Source organism: Coregonus lavaretus (genome assembly GCF_964263955.1).
Source record: "Coregonus lavaretus genome assembly, chromosome: 22".
Classification (NCBI taxonomy): Eukaryota; Metazoa; Chordata; class Actinopteri; order Salmoniformes; family Salmonidae; genus Coregonus; species Coregonus lavaretus.
In genome coordinates this window covers 15,103,571-15,129,854 of record NC_140009.1, presented here as the reverse complement: position 1 = coordinate 15,129,854, position 26,284 = coordinate 15,103,571, and the positions used below count along the sequence as shown (strand labels likewise).

General features: G+C 46.7%; 1 protein-coding gene across 1 annotated transcript in view; it reads left to right on the top strand.

Annotated features, from left to right (window-relative positions):
• LOC311149613 (fibulin-2-like) overlaps positions 1 to 25,222 on the top strand; it is a 55,373-nt gene extending 30,151 nt beyond the window's left edge. The window contains exons 3-16 of the mRNA XM_084186796.1: positions 5,068 to 5,191; positions 5,871 to 6,000; positions 7,097 to 7,322; positions 8,165 to 8,389; positions 9,739 to 9,843; positions 10,606 to 10,707; positions 15,002 to 15,136; positions 17,282 to 17,419; positions 20,170 to 20,313; positions 20,457 to 20,585; positions 21,555 to 21,680; positions 22,068 to 22,313; positions 22,427 to 22,550; positions 23,172 to 25,222. Coding sequence (XP_084042922.1) covers positions 5,068 to 5,191; positions 5,871 to 6,000; positions 7,097 to 7,322; positions 8,165 to 8,389; positions 9,739 to 9,843; positions 10,606 to 10,707; positions 15,002 to 15,136; positions 17,282 to 17,419; positions 20,170 to 20,313; positions 20,457 to 20,585; positions 21,555 to 21,680; positions 22,068 to 22,313; positions 22,427 to 22,550; positions 23,172 to 23,529 — 2,312 coding nt within the window. The 3' untranslated portion in view covers positions 23,530 to 25,222. The remainder of the gene's footprint in view (positions 1 to 5,067; positions 5,192 to 5,870; positions 6,001 to 7,096; positions 7,323 to 8,164; positions 8,390 to 9,738; positions 9,844 to 10,605; positions 10,708 to 15,001; positions 15,137 to 17,281; positions 17,420 to 20,169; positions 20,314 to 20,456; positions 20,586 to 21,554; positions 21,681 to 22,067; positions 22,314 to 22,426; positions 22,551 to 23,171) is intronic.
• The last annotated feature ends 1,062 nt before the right edge of the window (positions 25,223 to 26,284 follow it).

Sequence of the window (26,284 nt, the reverse complement as noted above, 5' to 3'; positions counted from 1 at the left end):
CAACGACCAGTATAGTGGTATTCCCCTGTGAAGGAGGAAGGTCAGTGAGGAAATCCACCGAGAGGTGAGACCATGGTCGTTGTGGAACGGGCAGGGGTAGTAACTTACCCCTAGGCAGATGTCTAGGCGCCTTACACTGGGCGCACACCGAGCAGGAGGAAACATAAACCCTCACATCCCTCGCCAACGTGGGCCACCAGTACTTGGCACTAAGACAGTGCACTGTCCGGCCGATACCAGGGTGTCCAGAGGAGGGTGACGTGTGAGCCCAATAGATCAATCGATCCCGAACCTCGAGCGGAACGTACTTCCGACCCTCCGGGCATTGAGGTGGACTAGGGTCGGTGCGTAACGCCCGCTCGAGTTCAGCATCGACCTCCCACACTACCGGTGCCACCAGACACGACTCCGGCAGTATGGGAGTGGGCTCCACGGACCTCTCCTCCGTGTCATACCGCCGAGACAGTGAGTCTGCCTTACCGTTCTGTGACCCAGGGATGTACGTGATCTTAAATGTGAACCGGGTCAAAAACATATTCCACCTCGCCTGGCGAGGGTTCAGCCTCCTCGCTGCCCGGATGTACTCCAGGTTACGGTGGTCCGTCAAAATGAGGAAAGGGTGTTGAGCCCCCTCAAGCCAATGCCTCCACACCTTTAGGGCCTGTACCACGGCTAACAGCTCCCTGTCCCCCACGTCATAGTTTCGCTCCGCCGGACTGAGCTTCTTGGAATAAAAAGCACAGGGGCGGAGTTTAGGTGGCGCGCCGGACCGTTGCGACAGCACGGCTCCTATACCGGCCTCTGACGCGTCCACCTCTACCTGAAATGGCAAAGAGGGATCCGGATGCGCCAGCACCGGAGCCGAGGTAAACAGGTCCTTCAGCCTCCCAAACGCCCTGTCCGCCTCGGCTGACCACTGCAGACGCACCGGACCCCCCTTCAAAAGAGACGTTATGGGAGCTGCCACCTGTCCAAAACCCCGGATAAACCTCCGGTAATAATTCGCAAACCCCAAAAACTGCTGCACCTCCTTCACAGTGGTTGGCGTTTGCCAATTACGCACGGCTGACACCCGGTCTACCTCCATCTTCACCCCTGACGCAGACAACTGATAACCCAAAAAGGAGACCGACTCCTGGAAGAACAGACACTTCTCTGCCTTGACATACAGGTCGTGCTCCAACAGTCTCCGCAACACTCGGCGCACCAGGGCCACATGCTCGACTCGGGTAGGCGAGTACACGAGAATGTCATCGATGTACACGACCACCCCCTGCCCCTGCATGTCCCTGAAGATCTCATCCACGAAGGATTGGAAAACTGAAGGAGCGTTCATCAACCCGTATGGCATGACAAGATACTCGTAATGGCCTGAGGTGGTACTAAAGGCTGTCTTCCATTCATCGCCCCCCCTAATGCGCACCAAGTTGTACGCGCTCCTGAGATCTAATTTAGTGAAGAAACGCGCCCCGTGCAATGACTCCGTCATGGTCGCAATCAGCGGGAGTGGATAACTGTACTTCACCGTGATCTGATTGAGACCACGGTAATCAATGCACGGGCGTAATCCTCCATCCTTTTTCTTCACAAAAAAGAAACTCGAGGACGCAGGGGAAGTGGAGGGCCGTATGTATCCTTGTCTCAGAGATTCGTCTATGTACGTCTCCATAGCTCTCTTCTCCTCCTGAAACAGAGGATACACATGGCTCCGTGGGAGCGCAGCTCCTGCCTGGAGGTCTATCGCACAATCTCCCTGCCTATGGGGAGGCAACTGCGTCGCCCTCGACTTACTGAACACAATAGCCAAATCCCCATACTCAGGGGGAACGTGCAATGCGGGCACCTGGTTTGGACTCTCCACCGAGGTAACCCCTACGGAAACGCCTAAACATCGACCCACACACTGGGCAGACCACTCCATCAGAGCCCTCTCCTGCCACGAAATAGATGGGTTATGGGTACTCAACCAGGGCATGCCCAGCACCACCGGATACGCAGGCGAGTCGATCAGAAATAGCTGGATCATCTCCTGATGACCCCCCTGCGCACACATCCTAAGTGGCGCAGTGACCTCCCTGATCAAGCCCGCACCCAACGGACGGCTATCTAGGGCATGAACGGGGAAGGGAACGTCAACTGGGAGAAGGGGAATCCCTAAGGCTAAGCAAAACTTCTTATCAACAAAATTCCCAGCCGCGCCTGAATCTACCAGCGCCTTATGCTGGGAATGAGGTGCTACCTGTGGAAAACGCACAGGTATACAGAAATGTGCAACAGAGAGCTCTGGGTGAGTGGGGCGCCTACTCACCTGGAAGGACTCCCCAGTGCGGGACCTGTCGTCCTCTCCCCTAGGAGGCCATCCCCAGCACCTAGCCGCGGTGTGTCCTCCCCGACCACAGTTGGTGCAGGAGATGGACCCCCTCGTAAGCCGACCCCTCCTCTCTCTAGCGCCAGCGCCCCCGAGCTCCATGGGGCACGGCTCGGAGGCGCTGGAGGGTGAAATGGACGGACCCCCCTCGGGACGTCCGCGGGTAGCTAGCAGGGTATCCAGCCTGATGGACATGTCGACCAACTGGTCGAACGAGAGGCTGGTGTCCCTACAGGCCAGCTCCCTACGGACGTCCTCGCGTAGACTACATCGGTAGTGATCGATGAGAGCCCGCTCATTTCACCCTGCATCCGCCGCTAGAGTACGGAATTCCAAGGCGAACTCCTGGGCACTCCTCTTCCCCTGCCGGAGGCAGACCAGACGCTCCCCCGCCGCTTTCCCCTCCGGGGGATGGTCAAACACCGCCCTGAAGCGGCAGGAGAACTCGTCGTAGGTGATGGTGTTCGCGTCGATTCTCCTCCACTCTGCGTTGGCCCATTCCAACGCCTTCCCGGAAAGGCAGGAGATCAGGGCGGACACGCTCTCGTGTCCCGAGGGCGCCGGGTGCACGGTGGCCAGGTAAAGCTCCACCTGGAGAAGGAATCCCTGACACCCGGCCGCGGTCCCATCGTAGGCCCTCGGGAGCGAGAGCCGAACTCCTCTGGGTTCCGGAGCGGGAATGGGCTGACCTGCCGATGGTGCGGGCAGGGAGGATGGCGGTGGAGGAGTCCCTCGGGTCTCCCAGCCTCGGATGGTGGTGATCACCTCCTGCAGTGCGGACCCCATCCGCAGGATCTGGTCATTTTGTTTGCGGATCCTGTCCTCCAACGTCGCCTGTGCTGCTGCGGCTCCTGCTGACTCCATCGAGTATGGTGTGTGATTCTGTCAGTGTAGCTGTAGGTGGGTGTGGTGGTGGAATCAGGCGCAGGACGCACAAAGTAAGTCCAAAAGACTTTAGTTGTTTGGCAACAAAACACAGCACAAACACAAATGCCCTGAGGCGAGAAACTCCGCACACAGGCGAAATAAAGCGGGCGCACAAAATACGTGCGACAAAATACTCCAAAAACACAGAATGGAGAGCAGCTCAACCGAGCAAACTGTACATACAAAAGCTAAGCGCACGACAGTGAAAACAATCACACACAACACTAGACAAACACAACGAGAACTTATAGGACACTAATTACACTAAACGATAACAGGTGTAACAACAATCAGACAAAAGCAAACGAACATAGAAACATGCAACGGTGGCAGCTAGTATTCCGGAGACGACGAACGCCGAAGCCTGCCCGAGCAAGGAAGAGAGGCAGCCTCGGCCGAAACCGTGACAGTAATAATAATAATATGCCATTTAGCAGACGCTTTTATCCAAAGCGACTTACAGTCAATGAATATTTTCGCAAGCCACAGTAATGGCACAGTCGTCCACGTGGCACGCAACCATTGGTTGATGCAATGCAACGCCTGAGCAGGGGAACACGACCAAACATTTCTTAATAAATTACATGATTATCTGTCTCTGGCATTCTTTTATTATGCAAAACTAGGGCTGTCAAGAGTAAATCATTTAACTCGAGTTAACTTTTTGTAATTTTTGTGCACTAGCAACAAACTTAGTAGCAAATGATGAGTTCATGTGGGAGAAAGGGCCGGAAAGAGGCACATCATAGATTTAACTAATTATACCAACCAGAGAGATACAGTATTGTAGGCTACAGGCCTACCTTTTCAGCTGGAATGGCTACACTGGGAACATATCTTTATCCTAGAGGGTTAGGTTCAGTCTGTCCAAATGTAACGGAGTTAAGAACGCACCGTAAGCTCAGTCCACAGCTAGCTTGAAATGTCACGGATGGAGCCATCCAATCGGCACCTTTTGGGTGGCTCAACCCTTTGGAACGTTGTCAAGAACAGCAGTCACATGTGTTGCGAAGCAGAAGGTCACTGGTTCGAGCCCAGTATGGGGCAGTCGGACAATGGAGGAAGCTAAGCTGTTAGCAGCAAGCTGAGCCCTGTTACACAAAGAACTACAGTACAGTACAGGAAACACCAATCAACATTGGAATGCACTGATCTGGAGTCGTCATGATCACTGAGCAGGCCAAGCATATTTTAACTCTAAATTAGATTTTTTTTTTTTTCCTCTGTCTGTTCCTAGTGCTGGATGGGGTGATAGTGTGTTACCTGAACACTGATTAGCCTTCAAGCTAAGATTTTGTATACATTGGCTCTGAAGTGTACTTTATAGAGTCTAAGGTTTCACAGTGCTCCCTGCCAGGGAAACAGAGAGAGGGAGACGGAGGTGGAAAATAATAAAATAATTTGTTCCTCATGCTGCTGAATGTGAATTCAGTCTATTCACCAAAGCACATTCAGAGCAAAGTCAATAACTCAAACATACACGTGGAACAGTAACAGTCAAGCTGGGATGCAGACACACTCTCAATAAACGTCCTTGGATTTATTTATCTTTTGATATTGCATAGACTACAATGTTACACATTAAATCCTTACTTCCACAAAGGACTGAGTGAGATGTGTTGCGTGAATGATAGTCTGAACGTTTAAGATTGTCCTCTCCAATGGTGATCTCTCCTTCATTCTCTTTAGCCACTTTTCTTTTTTCATTTAATGTGTTCCCTAAAACCCCATCTGTGTGTGTGTTTGTTTTGTGTGTGTGTGTGTTTCTGTAGTTTCTGTAGTTTCTTCCAAGGAGTTGGTGGAGACCTGCTGTGAGACAGGGGAGAAGTGGGCCTCAGCCAAAGGCCACTGCAGCAACATGGAGCTCCCCAGAGAGGACAGACACTCCATCTGTCGGTAAGCCCACGGAGACACACTAAACACAAGTTCTAAGAAGCCCAATTTTTGTGTAGTAATTACTAATTGGTAGGGACCAGAGTTTTTGTCATGTGGTAAGAAAAAACTGAGGCTCCTACTTAGTTATAGAGTGTGTTGTAAATGTCAGCTTTGCTGCTTTCACTATGCCAATGAGGGATGGTCTGACTGCCAAGTTTGTTTCTGCTTCAGCCAACTTGTTGTTGACGGCAAGCCAACTATGCATTAGTTTAGTTTTGAGCCTACTTGTAAAATATGATCATCTTATAAATGGCATCTTAAGTGATTTCGCTTCGTGGACCCATGTCATTATTGTATGGCATGATTCAACGAAAGTTCTATTTGTGGTTGATGTGTTAAAAATGAAGTGAATGAGATCACTATCTATTTACAATTTGTGCTAATATGAAAACGATACAATTTACAGGCCCTCACACTCCTTTTGGAAATGATATTATATTGCACAGCATACTAGTGTGAATGTTTGCCCTAATAGACTTCCAATTTGGTTCCATAACATTTCCAGATTATGCTAGTTTTGGCCAGAGGGAGGCACAGCTAGCCAACACACTGCTAGTGTAGAACCACAGTTAGGTCTAGGTACAGTCAAAACACTGACTCAGATTCTAACATCTCTCCTGTGTGTCTCTCTCTCTGCCAGGACGGCTCAGAGACAGTGCTGTCTGGGCTCTCTGAAGGAGAGTCGCTGTTTCTCTGGTATGAATGCAGCCAGAGAGGGAGTTGTGTGTGAGGTGGACAACAATGACCAGTGTGGAGCCGACTCCTTCAAGGTAAATGTGGTTCCCATGGGTTGGTTGGTTGGTGGATGGTGGTGCTAGCTGTAACCCCTGAGTTGTGGGTTTGATTCCCACATAGGCCACATTCCATATAGTGAGTAATGTTCTGTTGTTCTTGCCACAACCAACTCCTACCTCTTTTCTAACACTGAATATACAGTATATGCTTGGATTTGGATGAAAGCGTTGGTTAAATGGCCATATATTTTATGTTACCTTATTCTCTGATCTGTTGACAGAGCCGACAGAATTTGCGGGGGCAGTCCCCAGAAATTATTTAAGGTCAAACATAGCCTACCTAGAATTAATTTAAATCAAACCAAATGCATCTACAAGACATGAATAGCCACAGTTTCATGGATTAAACGTACAGAGACAACTGTAAAAGCAGTTAAAAGAAAACCTCACTTCAGATTTCCACTGGCCATAGTCATTGCCAGTGAAGACCACACCAATCAGGAGGACCGTGATTCAATTACCTCTTATTCAATTTAGACAACTCAGAGAGGGAGGACCATGTTTGTGGTCAAGGTTCCCACAGATTTATGAGGTTCACGGTGAAATGAGGCTGCAGTACTGCAGGATATGTCTCAAGCTGTTTTCACCATCCTCCCTAGATCAATAGCTTCGACTCGCCGGTATTTTGAAAGCAGTGATATTTGATATTTCTGGAAAAATTTAGCTATGTAGCTCAAGGTCTGTTATTGATGTCAGTGAGAGTCAAATCATTGTGATGTAGTGTGGAGTTGTAGTGTATTAGCCCAGATTTCCAGAACCATTCATCTGCCATCAGACCTGTCTTCCAGGAAGTACTCAGAGCGCCCAGAACAGTAGGGGGCCATTATATACTCAAGGCCTTGGCCTAATGTTAAATATTGTCTTTCACCTCCCCACCATGGGATCTACATAACTCAAGTCATATAATACTTCTGTACAGCCACTCTATATCACAGTGGTCACTATTTCAGTTGTATGTTTCGCTCTCCTCCATGTAGCCTGAACGATATCCTGCTGAGAGTGAAGAGAGAGGAAGAGAGACACATGATGTGGTAGATATGGTAGTCTGATGTTGAATCTGTCCACCCTACAGGAGTGTTGTAGCTGCTGCTCTCTGGGGCTGAGGTTCCGTAGCGAGGGCCACCGCTGTGAGGCCCATAAGTACCTGGGCTACCCCTGCAGCCACGTCTTCCTCACCTGCTGTGAGGGAGAGGAGGAGGTGGCGAGAGAAGAGGGGGATGAGGGGGAGGGGGAGGGAGACGGCTTGCACACCCTCAGAGAGAGGCCTGTCCTGGACCCGACCGCAGTGCCAAAGAGAGGTAGTGTCACATACCCGCACACGCACACACACTACGCACACCACTGTCCTGCCAACACACTACGCACACCACTGTCCTGCCAACACACTACACACACCACTGTCCTGCCAACACACTACACACACCACTGTCCTGCCAACACACTACACACACCACTGTCCTGCCAACACACTACACACACCACTGTCCTGCCAACACACTACGCACACCACTGTCCTGCCAACACACTACGCACACCACTGTCCTGCCAACACACTACACACACCACTGTCCTGCCAACACACTACACACACCACTGTCCTGCCAACACACTACGCACACCACTGTCCTGCCAACACACTACACACACCACTGTCCTGCCAACACACTACACACACCACTGTCCTGCCAACACACTACACACACCACTGTCCTGCCAACACACTACACACACCACTGTCCTGTCAAAGAAAGGCACAGAGTTAAACAAAAGAAAGCCTTTTTTACTCTACCCCTCCTTACTAAAGAGAGGCTTTGTAGTGGAATCTCCCCACTTTGTGCACCCCACTGCCCTGCCAGAGTGAGGATGGGAACTACTATAGACCCCTCTATGAGAGATACAAATAAAATGAAATAAAATGTTATTTGTCACGCGCCGAATACAACAGGTGTAGACCTTACTGTGAAATGCTTACTTACAAGCCCTTAACCAACAATGCAGTTTTAACAAATGAGATGCAGTTTCTGTTCTGTATTCTCTTGTATCCAACTGCCTTGGTTAAATTCTGCTTTACTTGACTCTATTCTACTGTACAACATAGAGGTTAGGCTATTAGTGACAGCCCTCTCTCCTTGTCCTGTAGTGTCAGACAGTCTGTTCCCTAAAGAGGCCTTCTCCATCGGGGAGGAGGAGGAGCAGGAGAGGGAGAACACGGTGGAGGGCCCGCTGGAGGTGGAGGATGTAGATGAGTGCCAGGTTTACCAGGGAACACTATGCCACCACAGGTGTATCAACACCCCTGGCTCCTTCAGGTGTGCCTGCTACCCTGGCTATGTGCTGCAGAAGGACGCAGTCAGCTGTGTGCCAGGTAAAGGAAAACTACTCTGAGGTTGTTCGAGTATGTCAGACCATGCACTGTACTGTACAGTACTCCACGATACTATATGTGCAAGACCACATAGCTAGTAGCCTGGTTGCCTGTCTGTTTGGGCCTTGAATAACGGCACACAGTTGCCTTAATTGGCAATACAAGTTGGATGAAGTGGAAAAACTGATTGGCACCCAGGCTAATAACTAAAGTATAGAACAGTTATGTTTAATTACATAAAACCAGTGAAGGATGACTGATTCCAGAGTGTAGTAGCTTTGTGCCAAACCATTTTCCACAGCCACTCTCTCAACAGTATGATTAACAGCATTCTGTGTTTTCAGACTCCTGCCAGACTATCTGTCTATATTTGTCCACACTTTGACAGCATATGATTTTCCTGCTCTGGCCTGAACGTTGCTTCCTGCCTACTGTCTCTGATTCAGAATGATCATTGTTATCCAGATCTCATTTTTTTTCTTCTTTTTGGTACTTTTTACCTCCTTTTTCTCCCCAATTGGTAGTTACAGTCTTGTTTCATCGGACTCGGGAGAGGCGAAGGTCGAGAGCCATGCGTCCTCCGAAACATGACCCCGCCAAGCCGCACTGCTTCTTGACACACTGCCCGCTTACACCGAAAGCCAGCCGCACCAATGTGTCTGAGGAAACACCGTACAGCTGGCGACCCAAGTCAGCGTGCAGTCGCTAGAGCGCGATTGGACAAGGACATCCCAGCCGGCCAAACCCTCCCCTAACCCGGACGACGCTGGGCCAATTGTGCGCCGCCTCATGGGTCCCCCGGTCACGGCCGGTTGCGACACAGCCCGGGATCAAACCCGGATCTGTAGTAACGCCTCTAGCACTGATCAGTGCCTTCAGGAGGCCCCCAGATCTCATACTGTTTTGATAAAGCCTCTTTTCACAGTTATCACAACAGTAGCCTATATACATTTAGACAAGTAAAGACAGTATGTTCAGGTATTTCCAACCTACTGTACTGTAGGCTACTGTAAGTGTGCCATACATTTATCGAATGAGGCTTTCACCAGCACAAGCCTGTCTCAACAGGAATCTAATGCGAGACCTACTTTACAGAAAGGTGCAGTGAGTCTGCATGCTGATAAAAACGCAGGTTTGTCTGCAGGCCATGCCTTTTCCTGTCGTACCTCAACTCTCTCTCTAAGGGAACTTTCATCTGTGCCCTGTTGCTGCCTAGCCTCATATCTGTGGATGAATTGAAGGCATTTCACAGCTTTCTCTTTAACCACCAAGACAGGATGACTGGGCGGTTTGTTGGTTATACTGTTTAATTAGTATTTTCCGTGATGAGTTTATTCCTGTTTTCACAGAGACGGTAGATGAAGAGAACAAGTTGAGAGAGGATGACAGACCAGAGGTTGAGGCTACCTCAACTGCACCCCCCACCACTCCAACCTCTGTTAACCCCTGTGAGGGTGGGTAGAACCTGACTGTAGGCCAGAGTGGTGCTTATCTACTGTAGACCTGGCAGACCACAATGTCTACTGTGTTTTCATACCTTAAAATCAGTCATTAGTCTTGATAGAAGAACCCAAATGCATGTCTGGAATCAGTGTGTGGAAGTAGTCCCATTATTATGGTGCGCCAGCATTAGAGGAACCATTATGGAACAGCATATTAGGTACAGAATAGAAACCAATTAGGTCCCCTAAGAGAGCCCAAAGACCATAAGGTTTTCAGTTATGCACCCTTCTGGTATAATTCATGTCACATTCCTTCACATGACAGATGTTTCCTCCTTCAGTTAAATACTTTAACCGCCTTTGTCCATTTTAGTTATGTTTGACCCATTGTACTTTTAAATGTCACATATAAGTTTTAAGATTGCATCAAAGGCCATGAAGCTCCTGTGTGTATTGAGAAGTATCCAGCCATCCCCATGTAGTTCAGCATAGTATATGTAGTGGGGGTCTCCTCAGGGTGTGTGTGTTTGGCTCCATAATTCCAGGGTGGGGTCCCGTCCCAGTGGGCCGCAGGAGGAAATTCAATATGATCAGGTCAGGGGTCAAAGTGGAAACAGGAAATTAGTACACAGGGATATAGTAAATCACACAGAGGTTATATAACACACATGCAGGGCCAGGGACTGGCCCCCTGTGACTTATGTCACCCTGACTACTGTTGTGTTGTGGTGTGTTTTGGTGTGATGTTGAGCTGTGTTGTGACCCTCTGAGCAGGAAATGGCCCCTGTATGCAACAGTGCTCCCCAGTGGCTGGAAGGCCTGGCTGCTCCTGTTTCCCTGGGTTCTCTCTGATGGCTGATGGACAATCCTGTGATGGTAAAAAAAAAAAAGACACACACACACACATGCACAGAGGGCACACCAGTTCAGTATTTCAGCAGTTCCAGTCTGGCAGAGTCTCTGAATGGCTGTCACTGACTCCGGTCTCTCTTCAGTTTCCCCCCAGTGCCCCCGGAGCAGTGCAGAGCTGCTCTCTGTGTACCAGATTAGCAATGGTCATCGTAATTGTTTAAAGGTCTTAAAAACTATTCTAATAAATGCAACAGTTGGACAATGAACAAAGATACTCCAAACGTTTTGATTAAATAAAATAAAAAACATTGAACTGGCACGGACATAATTAATGGAATTCAGGTATTACATTTATTGAAAAATGTCAAATTTTTTCTTAAAATGCACTCATATACATTTTCTTAGTATATCAGGTATTTTTTTATTATACTGAACAAAAATATAAACGCTACATGCAACAATTTCAATGATTTTACTGAGTTACAGTTCATATAAGGAAATCAGTAAATTGAAATAAATTCATTAGGCCCTAATCTATGGATTTCACATGAATGTGCACGGGTGCAGCCATGGCTGGGCCTGGGAGGGCAAGCCCACCCGCTTGGGAGCCATGCCCACCCACTGGGGAGCCAGGCCCAGACAATCAGAATGAGTTTTTCGCCACAAAAGGGATTTATTACAGACAGAAATACTCCTCAGTTTCATCAGCTTTCCGGGTGGCTGGTCTCAGGCGATCGCGCAGCTGAAGAAGCTGGATGTGGAGGTCCTGGGCTGGCCTGGTTACACGTGGTCTGCGGTTGCCAAATTCTCTCAAATGACGTTGGAGGCGGCTTATGGTAGAGAAATGAACATTCAATTCTCTAGCAACAGCTCTGGTGGACATTCCTGCAGTCAGCATGCCAATTACACGCTCCTTCAAAACGTGAGACATCTGTGGCATTGTGTTGTGTGACAAAACTGCACATTTTAAAGTGGCCTTTTATTATCCCAAGCACAAGGTGCACCTGTGTTATGATTATGCTGTTTAATCAGCTTCTTGATATGCCACACCTGTCCGGTGGATGGATTATCTTGGCAAAGGAGAAATGCTCACTAACAGAGATGTAAACAAATGTATGCACAACATTTGAGAGAAATAAGCTTTTTGTGCATATGGAAAATGTATTGGATCTTTTATTTCAGCTCATGAAACCAATACCTTATATGTTGCGTTAATAGGACAGCTCATAATAATGGCTGGAACGGAGCGAATGGAATGGTAGCAAACACATGGAAACCATTTGTTTGATGTATTTGATACCATTCCACTTATTCTGCTCTAGCCATTACCTGTGCCACCAACCTCCTGTGACTTTAAAATACAATTTGCCTTATTTGCATATACACTGGGTGTATTTGCATATAAGAATAAATTAATATAAAGGAGTGGAACTGGGCTGCAACCACCTAAAACTTGGCCTACCTGCACTCTACTACCTCGCTAATTATTAATTACCGTTATTATCACGTTCTCTTGCCTAATTCAACAAGTGTGTCAAGAGAAGGATACCCATGTGATTTAAAATCAAAACACTTGGCTCTAGATTACACCTATCTATACGTACTTTACATTGTTTGAGAGATCAGACATACAGTTGAAGTCTGAAGTTTACATACACCTTAGCCAAATACATTTAAACTCAGTTTTTCACAATTCCTGACATTTAATCCTAGTAAAAATTCCCTGTCTTAGGTCAGTTAGGATCACCACTTTATTTTAAGAATTTGAAATGTCAGAATAATAGTAGAGAGAATTATTTATTTCAGCTTTTATTTATTTCATCACATTCCCAGTGGGTCAGAAGTTTACATACACTCAATTAGTATTTGGTAGCATTGCCTTTAAATTGTTTAACTTGGGTCAAACGTTTCGGGTAGCCTTCCACAAGCTTCCCACAATAAGTTGGGTGAATTTTGGCCCATTCCTCCTGACAGAGCTGGTGTAACTGAGTCAGGTTTGTAGGCCTCCTTGCTCGCACACGCTTTTTCAGTTCTGCCCACAAATGTTCTATAGGATTGAGGTCAGGGCTTTGTGATGGCCACTCCAATACCTTGACTTTGTTGTCCTTAAGCCATTTTGCCACAACTTTGGAAGTGTGCTTGGGGTCATTGTCCATTTGGAAGACCCATTTGCGACCAAGCTTTAACTCCCTGACTGATGTCTTGAGATGTTGCTTCAATATATCCACATAATTTTCCTTCCTCATGATGCCATCTATTTTGTGAAGTGCACCAGTCCCTCCTGCAGCAAAGCACCCCCACAGCATGATGCTGCCACCCCCGTGCTTTCTCCTTCCTGAGCGGTATGACGGCTGCGTGGTCCCATGGTGTTTATACTTGCGTACTGTTGTTTGTACAGATGAACGTGGTACCTTCAGACATTTGGAAATAGCTCCGAAGGATGAACAAGACTTGTGGAGGTCTACAATTTTTTTTCTGAGGTCTTGGCTGATTTCTTTTGATTTTCTGTCTGTAAACAATTGTTGGAAAAATGTCTTGTGTCATGCACAAAGTAGATGTCCTAACCGACTTGCCAAAACCGTAGTTTGTTAACAAGAAATTTGTGGAGTGGTTGAAAAACGAGTTTTAATGACTCCAACCTAAGTGTATGTAAACTTCCGACTTCAACTGTAATATCACTATAATCCGAGTATTCGGAAGGTACTTTTATTTCAGCGTATTTCAATTGCACAAAATAAAGTTATCTTTCTTCTCTTTCTTGTGATGTAACTGCCGAGACGATGCGTTAAATCCCAGACGAAGTGTTAGCATTTTTATAGATGCAACAGAAAGCCGATGTATTCCATTGAGCCCATTTCAGCCATTACCGGAGTGTGTTTGGCAGGTCATTACAAAGGTTTCCCCAGTCATTACATTAATGGGAAAAAACTAATGGCACAAGCAAGAGTTGGAAAGAGTCACCAGAGTAAAATGAAAGAAATCAATCCAGATTTAAGTGGATTTTGCACTCCTCAAACACAGGAAATGGAAAGGTCCTCAGGTGGGCAGTGCATGCACGTTGCTAACCAGAGCACTAATCCCCTTTTCTCACAATGACACTGGAGAAGAAGACGCCAGGCTGCAGACAAACAGAGCCTGATACTTGGAGGCTGGCGCCACTATGGGATTAAATGTGTTTCTATCTGTGATCTCACACTGTCCCTACAGTACTATACGTCACACACATCTACTGGTTGAGACACAATATGGGATTGTACGGTTGTTACGATGAAGCTGATTAGTGAGCTACTGTATCTGTTTAAGTCATCTCGTAGAAAGCATACGTTACGTCACCCTTGTTAGAGATTGCTCTGATTCCATATTTAAGGGATAAACCATCTCGTCTTGCAGACTGAGACTTCCTGCTTGGTGGCAGTGGATTGTTCTGTTGTGACATTATGAATGGTGGTGTAGTGTTTTGACAGATCTCTCATTGTGTGAGAGTTATACCCTGTGGCTGTGCCCCCAATCCCTTCTCTCTGTGGAGGCCAGGGCCAGGCTGCTTAATCTAGTTGGGACTGGCACTGTGTTACACTGAGAATTACACAGGACTAGGGGTGACTAGTTTATTCTAATGTGCTTACTTTCCCTCTCTCTCTCTCTCTCTCTTTCCCTCTCTCTTTCTCCCACTCTGATTTACCCTTTCTATCCCACTCCCCTCTCTCTCCATCTTTTCTCATGCTTTCATTCTTTATTTTTGCTTTTGTATCTCCCCTCCTACACTATTGGTTTCTCTCTTGGTTTCTCTCTTGGTTTCACTCTTGGTTTCACTCTTGGTTTCACTCTTGGTTTCTCTCTTGGTTTCTCTCTTGGTTTCACTCTTGGTTTCACTCTTGGTTTCTCTCTTGGGTTCTCTCTTGGGTTCTCTCTTGGTTTCTCTATTGGGTTCTCTCTTGGTTTCTCTCTTGGTTTCACTCTTGGTTTCTCTCTTGGTTTCTCTATTGGGTTCTCTCTTGGGTTCTCTCTTGGTTTCTCTCTTGGTTTCACTCTTGGTTTCTCTCTTGGTTTCTCTATTGGGTTCTCTCTTGGGTTCTCTCTTGGTTTCTCTCTTGGTTTCACTCTTGGTTTCTCTCTTGGTTTCTCTATTGGGTTCTCTCTTGGGTTCTCTCTTGGTTTCTCTCTTGGTTTCACTCTTGGTTTCTCTCTTGGTTTCTCTATTGGGTTCTCTCTTGGGTTCTCTCTTGGTTTCTCTCTTGGTTTCACTCTTGGTTTCACTCTTGGTTTCTCTCTTGGTTTCTCTCTCATTTTCCCTCTTTCTCTCCACCTCTCTCTCACACAGATATCAATGAGTGTTTGATGTCCACCCGTACCTGTCAGATGAACGAGAGATGTGTGAACACGGCTGGTAGTTTTGTGTGTCAGCGTCAGATCACCTGTTCTCTGGGTTACCAGATCAACAACGACGTCTGTGAAGGTATGGAGACAGTACTGTAGCTGCAACCTGTAGCAACACCCAAAGCATTCACTCTCCAGTAGACCCATGTATAGTTGTAACTAGTAGCAACACAACAACTGGTGTGTATTAATTTGACCTTTCACAATGTGAGGAAAGCACATTGTTTAGTTTTACAATCACAGTTGCCACCCATGGGAGTGACTACGAGTCAGAGATTGGGAGCTGCCAATTAGATCTTGAACCATGCTTCATGTAAGCCATAGTATAGTAATTACACAATTTCTCAACTGACCACACAAACAAGTCTATTTGATGCTGAATATGATTACAGACTAGGTATTAGAATTAGGTTTTACCCTCTTTACGAAGATCTCACTTGACTTGTGTTTATGTCGGTGGAGAAACCTCACAGCCTTTCTCATTATTTCCATTGCCCACACTTGGCAGGATACGCTAACGCTGGACTTCTACACACAGCCAGTGTGCTCTGAGATAGAGCTGTGAGATGAGCAGCTGTTGACTACTAGAGGGAAATGGAGGGAGAGATGGGTCTCAATGTGCTCTGGTGGAGAGTGCTCTGGGCTTCAACGTAAATGAAACTCGCACAGCAATGAGTCAACCAAATTAGCATTTAAACACAGTGCTCATAACAGCTGCCACTTGCGACGGCTGGTTGGAGTGTGGGATGGAGACTGTGTTGTTATGTTTCTACTCCCCTTTCAATTCCCTGCCCATTACTTCACATCGACCAAACTCCCCTCTCATCGACTGAAGTCCCCTCCCCTCCCACATCTTACAAAGAGAGCAAATTCTCTCCTCACTGAATTCTCTCTTCACTGCTTACTCCAGGAGTTGATTGTCTTCCCCAATTTCTTAGCCAATAATTGCTGTCCCTGCTTGGGTAGAGTGAACTCCCTGGCCTCTGTGAGGTTGTCGAGCCAGCTCCCTCCTCGATTTGTCATGAGCCAATTACCTTCCTACAGTATTGCTTTGACTGCGACTGAGCACCCTGCCAATCTCTCACACGTTTATTCCTGTCCCTGGCCGCTGTCTCTCTCTGTCTCAGAATGTCTGGGTCTGTCTGAGCTTCACTCAGTCCTGTGCCAGCCGTGCCAGGCAAGTGTCAGGACCAGGATGGTCTTAATGTGCTAGTTGAAGCCCTGCCCTAACCAGGGGCCAGGATGGTCTTAATGTGCTAGTTGAAGCCCTGCCCTAACCAGGGGCCAGGATGGTCTTAATGTGCTAGTTGAAGCCCTGCCCTAACCAGGGGCCAGGATGGTCTTAATGTGCTAGTTGAAGCCCTGCCCTAACCAGGGGCCAAGCTGAGGCATTAGCATGGTACATACTGTATGATGTCCCTACAGGGATCATAGAGCCTCACAGACATACAGTATGTGTGGCTTCATGGACAGAGGAAGACACACACACACACACACACACACACACACACACACACACTTGCTTTCTGCATGCATGCACACACACACACACATACAGAAGTTAGCTCTCTAAGCCCTGTTTATGACAGATGTGATTTCCCTGCAGTGATAAGGCTCTGTACAACAGCAGATGTGTCAGGATGATTGACATTAGGGGAATCCCAGTGTAGACAGGTGGAAGAGCTGTAAGAAGCTGTGCTCTGGGGGAACTCACTGCTCTCACTGCTCTCTACTGTCACAGACACAAACACCAGAGAATAGGAAGACTAATGCACATAACTATCATCTGACTCACTGGAGATAATTCATAATGTAGAAATAATAAGCTATATCTGCTGTAGTGCTAATGAAATGAGGATGATTGGTGGGGGGAACATTCCTAGGATCCTCTCTGAAGTTGGAGAATTAACCTTTTTGCTGTTGATTGTTTTCTTAAAGGGGAGGGAGAGTGTTTAAATAGATCTATGTGAAATGATTTATCGGGTAATTCAAGAGCGCTGTAGCTGATGTCTCAAGGCCACAGTAACACAGTGACACCCAGTGGTTACAGTAGACATTACACGCTAACAGGCTTGCAACATATGAGTTTTGCTTCTCCTCTAAGCAACTTAGATTGATTACAAACTGACAATAGTTCACCAACCAAAATTGTTTTTAAATAATTGGTCATATATTAGGTTTAATTTCTAGCATGCATCCTGTTTATTCCTGTCTCTGTCTACAGATGTTGATGAGTGTTTTCAGGGGACTCATAACTGTGGGCCAGGCTTTGAGTGTGTGAACAGTGAGGGCTCGTTCAGGTGTAACGCCAAACCTCGCTGCTCCATGGGCTTCACACAGGACACACATGGGAACTGCATTGGTAAGAGGGGCTGTCGGGACTAACTGGGCTGGGCTGGTTAATAGTATGATTGTAACATTATGAACATACAGTGGGGAAAAAAAGTATTTAGTCAGCCACCAATTGTGCAAGTTCTCCCACTTAAAAATATGAGAGAAGCCTGTAATATTTCATCATAGGTACACGTCAACTATGACAGACAAATTTAGGAAAAAAAATCCTGAAAATCACATTGTAGGATTTTTTATGAATTTATTTGCAAATTATGGTGGAAAATAAGTATTTGGTCACCTACAAACAAGCAAGATTTCTGGCTCTCACAGACCTGTAACTTCTTCTTTAAGAGGCTCCTCTGTCCTCCACTCGTTACCTGTATTAATGGCACCTGTTTGAACTTGTTATCAGTATAAAAGACACCTGTCCACAACCTCAAACAGTCACACTACAAACTCCACTATGGCCAAGACCAAAGAGCTGTCAAAGGACACCAGAAACAAAATTGTAGACCTGCACCAGGCTGGGAAGACTGAATCTGCAATAGGTAAGCAGCTTGGTTTGAAGAAAACAACTGTGGGAGAAATTATTAGGAAATGGAAGACATACAAGACCACTGATAAACTCCCTCGATCTGGGGCTCCACGCAAGATCTCACCCCGTAGGGTCAAAATGATCACAAGAACGGTGAGCAAAAATCCCAGAACCACACGGGGGGACCTAGTGAATGACCTGCAGAGAGCTGGGACCAAAGTAACAAAGCCTACCATCAGTAACACACTACGCCACCAGGGACTCAAATCCTGCAGTATCAGACGTGTCCCCCTGCTTAAGCCAGTACATGTCCAGGCCCGTCTGAAGTTTGCTAGAGTGCATTTGGATGATCCAGAAGAGGATTGGGAGAATGTCATATGGTCAGATAAAACCAAAATATAACTTTTTGGTAAAAACTCAACTCGTCGTGTTTGGAGGACAAAAAATGCTTAGTTGCATCCAAAGAACACCATACCTACTGTGAAGCATGGGGGTGGAAACATCATGCTTTGGGGCTGTTTTTCTGCAAATGGACCAGGACGATTGATCCGTGTAAAGGAAAGAATGAATGGGGCCATGTATCGTGAGATTTTGAGTGAAAACCTCCTTCCATCATCAAGAGCATTGAAGATGAAACATGGCTGGGTCTTTCAGCATGACAATGATCCCAAACACACCGCCCGGGCAACGAAGGAGTGGCTTCGTAAGAAGCATTTCAAGGTCCTGGAGTGGCCTAGCCAGTCTCCAGATCTCAACCCCATAGAAAATATTTGGAGGGAGTTGAAAGTCTGTGTTGCCCAGCGACAGCCCCAAAACATCACTGCTCTAGCGGAGATCTGCATGGAGGAATGGGCCAAAATACCAGCAACAGTGTGTGAAAACCTTGTGAAAACTTACAGAAAACGTTTGACCTGTGTCATTGCCAACAAAGGGTATATAACAAAGTATTGAGAAACTTGTGTTATTGACCAAATACTTATTTTCCACCATAATTTGCAAATAAATTCATTAAAAATCCTACAATGTGATTTTCTGGATTCTTTTTTCTCATTTTGTCTGTCATAGATGCATGCACCTATGATGAAAATTACAGGCCCCTCTCATCTTTTTAAGTGGGAGAACTTGCACAATTGGTGGCTGACTAAATACTTTTTTCCCCCACTGTAACTGTAGAAGTGTGTCAATATAAATGTAATGCTATACCCAGACCAGACCAGGTAAAGAGGGGTTGAATGCCATACAGATAGTGGGGTTTAAACCAACACCCAGCAGGCCAGACCATGTAAAGAGGGGTTGAATGCCACACAGGAGGGGGATCAGAGGGGAGCAGAGCACAGTGGGCTGCAGTGGGGCGGATGAAAGCCAACCCTCCTCCAGTCAGTACATTCTGATGCTGAGGAATGAGCCTGGGGGACAGAAACTGGGGCATGTCGAGGCAGTTCTGAACCACTGAAAAACAGTCAAAGGCAGGGTTAGAAGATGAGAAAATAGAGGGAAACACACACACACACCAAAATGATCCCAGGGAATGGGAGTGTATGATGTGCGACTGCCTCTGAGGAACACAATGTGACTAAATGGCTGCCATCTCTCTCTGACTCTGTCCTCTCTTTCGCCCTGTCCTCCCGTGGTCCTCTGTTCTTCCTTTTCTATCTTCCCTTCTCACCCCATCCCTCCCTCCCTCCCTCCCTCTATGTCTCCAACCCTCCCTCCCTCCCTCCCTCCCTCCCTCCCTCCCTCCCTCCCTCCCTCCCTCCCTCCCTCCCTCCCTCTATGTCTCCAACCCTCCCTCCCTCCCTCCCTCCCTCCCTCCCTCCCTCCCTCCCTCTATGTCTCCAACCCTCTCTCTTCCCTCCCTCCCTCCCTCCCTCCCTCCCTCCCTCCCTCCCTCCCTCCCTCCCTCCCTCTATGTCTCCAACCCTCTCTCTTCCCTCCCTCCGTCCTCCCTCCCTCCCTCCCTCCCTGTCTCCAACCCTCTCTCTTCCCTCTGTGTCCTCCCTCCCTCCCTCCCTCCCTCCCTCCCTCCCTCCCTCCCTCCCTCCCTCCCTCCTTCCCTGTCTCCAACCCTCTCTCTTCCCTCTGTGTCCATCCATCCACCCTCCCTCCCTCCCTCCCTCCCTCTATGTCTCCAACCCTCTCTCTTCCCTCTGTCCATCCTCCCTCCCTCCCTCTATGTCTCCAACCCTCTCTCTTCCCTCTGTCCATCCTCCCTCCCCACCTCTATCCTCCTCTCCATCCATCAGACATAGATGAATGTGGTGTAGTGGGCCAACCCTGCAGTCCTGGCTTTAACTGTATCAACACTGTGGGATCCTACAGCTGCCAGAGGAAGATCATCATGTGTAGCCGTGGTTACCATGCCAGCCCAGACGGAGCCAGGTGCATAGGTAAGAGGAGGAGAGGTATAGAGATCTGTGGAGTTTTCATTTCCATGGTTAATACCATCAACAAGCCTTTAATAGAGATGGTTGACATTGAGCCACAGTACCCACTCTGTATCTCTCCTCTCTTCCTCACTTCCTGTGTCCAGATGTGGATGAGTGTCAGAGTGCTCTGCACCACTGTGGGGAGGGACAGATTTGCCACAACCTGCCCGGCTCCTACCGCTGTGACTGCCAGACGGGCTACCAGTATGACATGTTCAGGAAGACTTGTGTGGGTAGGTACTGTGTGGGTAGGTACTGTGTGGGTAGGTACTGTGTGGGTAGGTACTGTGTGGGTAGGTACTGTGTGGGTAGGTACTGTGTGGGTAGGTACTGTGTGGGTAGGTACTGTGTGGGTAGGTACTGTGTGGCCTACTGACCTCAAGAGGAGAAGCTCTCCCTTTTCACTTTTTTATTTCAATACAAATCTTTGTCAGTGTAGTTCTGGGTGGTTTTGGTAGGCTAGTTGAAATATGGATGACAATTTTAGGAAAATGGAAAACATTTCCAGATGCTGCTCTCGCTCTTTCTCTCTCCCCTACTTGTCTCTCTCGCAGGCAGCTCTCTCCTGCTGCAGTTAGTCTCCCAGGCAGCTCTCTCCTGCTGCAGTTAGTCTCCCAGGCAGCTCTCTCCTGCTGCAGTTAGTCTCCCAGGCAGCTCTCTCCTGCTGCAGTTAGTCTCCCAGGCAGCTCTCTCCTGCTGCAGTTAGTCTCCCAGGCAGCTCTCTCCTGCTGCAGTCTTAACTCCTGCTGCTCTGATTTGTTCCTTTGGGCTGCAGTTAGCCAGTCAGTCAGCCAGTCAGCCAGACAGTCAGTCAGTCAGTCAGTCAGCTGGTCAGCTAGTCAGCCAGCCAGCCATTATCTGCAGAGGACAGTGTGCTGATTCACTGGTACGTGACTTTAATAATAATGAACTCCAGTGGCGTGTTTAGACTTATCAGCAGGCAGCTGGCCCCTCCACTTCCAACCCCTATTCACACACACATACACACACTAAGATGATGCACACACACACATACATATGTTTTGTATACTCACACTCACAATCTCACTCTCACACTCACACTCACACCCACACTCACACTCACACTCACACACTCACACTCACACTCACACACACATGCACATTCTCTCTCTCTCACACACAGACACACACACTAATTCATGCACACACACATGTTCACACTCTCCCCCCACTCTCTTTAGATGTGAATGAGTGTTGGCGTTACCCTGGCCGCCTTTGTGCCCAGACCTGTGAGAACACCCCGGGATCCTATCAGTGTTCCTGCACCGCTGGGTTCAGCTTATCCAGGGATGGCAAGAACTGTGAAGGTGTGTGTGTGTCTGTCTGTCTGTGTGTGGGTGTGTGTCTGTCTGTCTGTGTGTGGGTGTGTGCCTGTCTATCTGTGTGTGGGTGTGTGTGTCTGTCTGTCTGTGTGTGGGTGTGTGTCTGTCTGTCTGTGTGTGGGTGTGTGTCTGTCTGTCTGTGTGTGGGTGTGTGTCTGTCTGTGTGTGGGTGTCCTGCAACACCCCCAGCAGGACAGAGAAGGCTTTTGTTCCCCCGTCACAACTCTAGGGGACTGTGAGATTGGACTGATAGGACAGTAGTGGATGTTGGTGGAGAGACATAGAGACACAGACATATGTTGCATTCTGTGGCATCATGGACGTCATGACAGTGTTTTAGGAGTATTTTTTCCATCTTTGAATGTCTTACAGATGTGAATGAGTGTCTAACCAACCCCTGCAGTCAGGAGTGTGCCAACATCTACGGCTCCTACCAGTGTTACTGCAGACAGGGTTCCTACCTGAGGGAGGATGGACACACTTGTGAAGACATTGATGAGTGTGCCCAGAGCATTGGCCACCTGTGTTCCTTTAAGTGTGTCAACGTCCCAGGGAGCTACCAGTGTGCCTGTCCCGAGTACGGTTACACCATGTCCCCCAACGGACGCTCCTGTAGAGGTGAGGACACACTTATACACACATTACATACACATAATACACACACACATACTGTACACACACACACACACACAAACACATTACCTCTGAGCTGACTATGGTTTGGGTTACAGACATAGATGAGTGTACCATCGGGGCCCATAACTGTTCCTTGGCTGAGACCTGCTACAACATCCAGGGAGGCTTTCGCTGTCTGTCCTTCAATTGTCCACAGAACTACCGCAAATCCTCTGACATGTAAGTGACTGTATCTCAACTAATCCATTATCCCAGGACTCCTTGGAAAAGAGAGGAACTACAGTTGAATTGAAGCATTTTAATCTTATGTGTTGTTGGAAAAGTTCAAACAACAATGAATGGGCATTTTCACAGGTATTTTCATGTTGCCCTCTGGGGCTGGCAAACTGTGCTCTCTTGATTTTCTCAAAGTTCTTTTGAGGTTTTTCTCCAATCTAGTGGAGTGTACGAAGGAAGGAACAATGTTTCCCTTGAGGGTAATGTGTCAGGCTGGGTAATCTGATCAAAGCTGTGAAACAGAACGGCCACAGTGGACACAGAGGCCATGATAGATCAGCTAGGATTCAGAAGAGCTGTCTGGGATCGCATTATTGAGTTTATGGCTTTATTTCTCTTCTATCTTATTCTGAAATGACCTGGAAAAACAGTCATGTTTTGCCTATACGATTCTGCCCATTTGACTGTTATTATTTATGATGTGTTGAATCCATGACTCTGACTCTCTGGCTCATGTTTTGACTGTTCTCATTCTGTGAGTCTGTCTTTTTCATTCTGATTAATATCGTTTTTCACTATAGTGATTCTATGTGATTCTGACTCTCTCATTGGCTGGTCCTCTAGGCGCTGTGAACGACAGAGCTGTCCCAACTTCCTGGACTGTCAGAACTCTCCTCTCAGGATCACCTACTACCATCTGAGCTTCCAAACCAACATTGTCATCCCCGCCCAGATCTTCCGCATCGGCCCCTCCCCCGCCTACTCCGGGGACAACGTCATCATCAGCATCACCCAGGGCAACGAGGAGAACTACTTTAGCACGCGGAAGCTGAACGCCTACACGGGCGCGGTGTACATGCACAGGCAGGTGCTTGAGCCCCGGGACTTTCTGATCGATGTGGAGATGAAGCTGTGGAGACAGGGCACCTTCACTACGTTCCTGGCCCGGATCTACGTCTTCATCACGGTCAACTCACTCTAACAGACTGGCCCCCAGCCTCACCCTACTTTCACCCTTGTCCCACCCCCCTCAATGGACAGCCCATTCCCTTCTACCCCCATAGCCCTACCCCTCAATGCACAGTATGAATTTTGACAATAATTCAACAGTCAACATCAATAATCTTAATAGGTGACCTCCAAGTTAGTCTTCAGCACAGCCCTGCATTTGTTTCCTATCATATTGACCATCTAGGACACCATTTGCCCAGTTTTATACCACACTGATGATATCAAAAGTAGTTTTGCACTGTTCAAAAAAAACTATTCAACTTAAGAAGATAAATTACCTGGCTGCCTTACAATCGGTTATGTCAACTCATTAGTTCAAAATTAGTTGACAAAACGTAATATGAGTGACAATAGTTGATCAAATTGATTCAACCTGAAATCTTAAGTCAGTGGGCTAGAGGTAACACTAGTTTTTACAGTGTAGAGAAGGGCTCTTCAACCCCAGTTGTAACTAACCCGATTCAGCTTATCAACCAGCTAATCATTAGAAGCAGGTGTGCTAGCTTAGGGTTGGAATGAAAACCTACAGGATGGTAGCTCTCCAGGAACAGGGTAGGAGATACCTGGTGTTAGCGTGTGGTTGTCTTTAACACACTAAGACAGGTTGTGTCAGTGCCTCACTCCAAATTCTCTCTTTTCTATCTCCCTTAAGCTGCTGTTCCTTTCTATCCTCTTGAAGGATGTTGTACCACTATGCTAATTTAATATCACAGTATATTATGACATTTATTTGTACTTACTGTATGTATTATTCAGACACATTATATATGACTGGATGTATCATATTTTGTTCCGCTATTTTCGTAAACTGCAAATTATTTTTAGTAAAAACGAAAACTACACAAACTGTTTGATGTTCTGTGTCTACAGTATACTCTGTAACAGTAGCTATATCTGATGAACAGATTCAAATGAAATACAAGGCAAATTCTTTTACACATAAAATCCAATTTAAGAAAAGTATTCAATTGAATTGACTTAAAGGTAAACCAAATTACTGCAACTCCTATCTACAGTTGAAGTCGGAAGTTTACATACACTTAGGTTGGAGTCATTAAAACTTGTTTTTCAACCACTCCACAAATTTCTTTTTAACAAACTATAATTTTGGCAAGTTGGTTGGGACATCTACTTTGTGCATGACACAAGTAATCTTTCCAACAATTGTTTACAGACAGATTATTTGACTTATAATTCACTGTATCACAATTCCAGTGGGTCAGAAGTTTACATACACTAAGTTGACTGTGCCTTTAAACAGCTTGGAAAATTCCAGAAAATTATGTCATGGCTTTAGAAGCTTCTGATAGGCTAATTGACATCATTTGAGTTAATTGGAGGTGTACCTGTGGATGTATTTCAAGGCCTACCTTCAAACTCAGTGCCTCTTTGCTTGACACCATGGGAAAATCAAAAGAAATCAGCCAAGACCTCAGAAAAAAAATGGTAGACCTCCACAAGTCTGGTTCATCCTTGGGAGCAATTTCCAAACGCCTGAAGGTACCACGTTCATCTGTACAAACAATAGTACACAAGTATAAACACCATGGGACCACGCAGCCGTCATATTGCTCAGGAAGGAGACGCATTCTGTCTCCTAGAGATGAACGTACTTTGCTGCGAAAAGTGCAAATCAATCCCAGAACAACAGCAAAGGACCTTGTGAAGATGCTGGAGGAAACAGGTACAAAAGTATCTATATCCACAGTAAAACGAGTCCTATATCGACATAACCTGAAAGGCCGCTCAGCAAGGAAGAAGCCACTGCTCCAAAACCGCCATAAAAAAGCCAGACTACGGTTTGCAACTGCACATGGGGACAAAGATTGTACTTTTTGGAGAAATGTCCTCTGGTCTGATGAAACAAAAATAGAACTGTTTGGCCATAATGACCATCGTTATGTTTGGAGGAAAAAGGGGAACGCTTGCAAGCCGAAGAACACCATCCCAACCGTGAAGCATGGGGATGGCAGCATCATGCTGTGGGGGTGCTTTGCTGCAGGAGGGACTGGTGCACTTCACAAAATAGATGGAATCATGAGGAAGGAAAATTATGTGGATATATTGAAGCAACATCTCAAGACATCAGTCAGGAAGTTAAAGCTTGGTCAATGACCCCAAGCATACTTCCAAAGTTGTGGCAAAATGGCTTAAGGACAACAAAGTCAAGGTATTGGAGTGGCCATCACAAAGCCCTGACCTCAATCCTATAGAGAATTTGTGGGCAGAACTGAAAAAGCATGTGCGAGCAAGGAGGCCTACAAACCTGACTCAGTTACACCAGCTCTGTCAGGAGGAATGGGCCAAAGTTCACCCAACTTATTGTGGGAAGCTTGTGGAAGGCTACCTGAAATGTTTAACCCAAGTTAAACAATTTAAAGGCAATGCTACCAAATACTAATTGAGTGTATGTAAACTTCTGACCCACTGGGAATGTGATTAAATAAATAAAAGCTGAAATAAATAATTCTCTCTACTATTATTCTGACATTTCACATTCTTAAAATAAAGTTTTGATCCTAACTGACCTAAGACAGGGAATTTTTACTAGGATTAAATGTCAGGAATTATGAAAAACTGAGTTTAAATGTAGTTGGCTAAGGTTTATGTAAACTTCCGACTTCAACTGTACATCTCATAATGAATAATGTGGAAATTGAGCAAGTTGAGGAGACTAAACTGCTTGGAGTAACCCTGGATTGTAGACTGTCATTGTCAAAGCATAT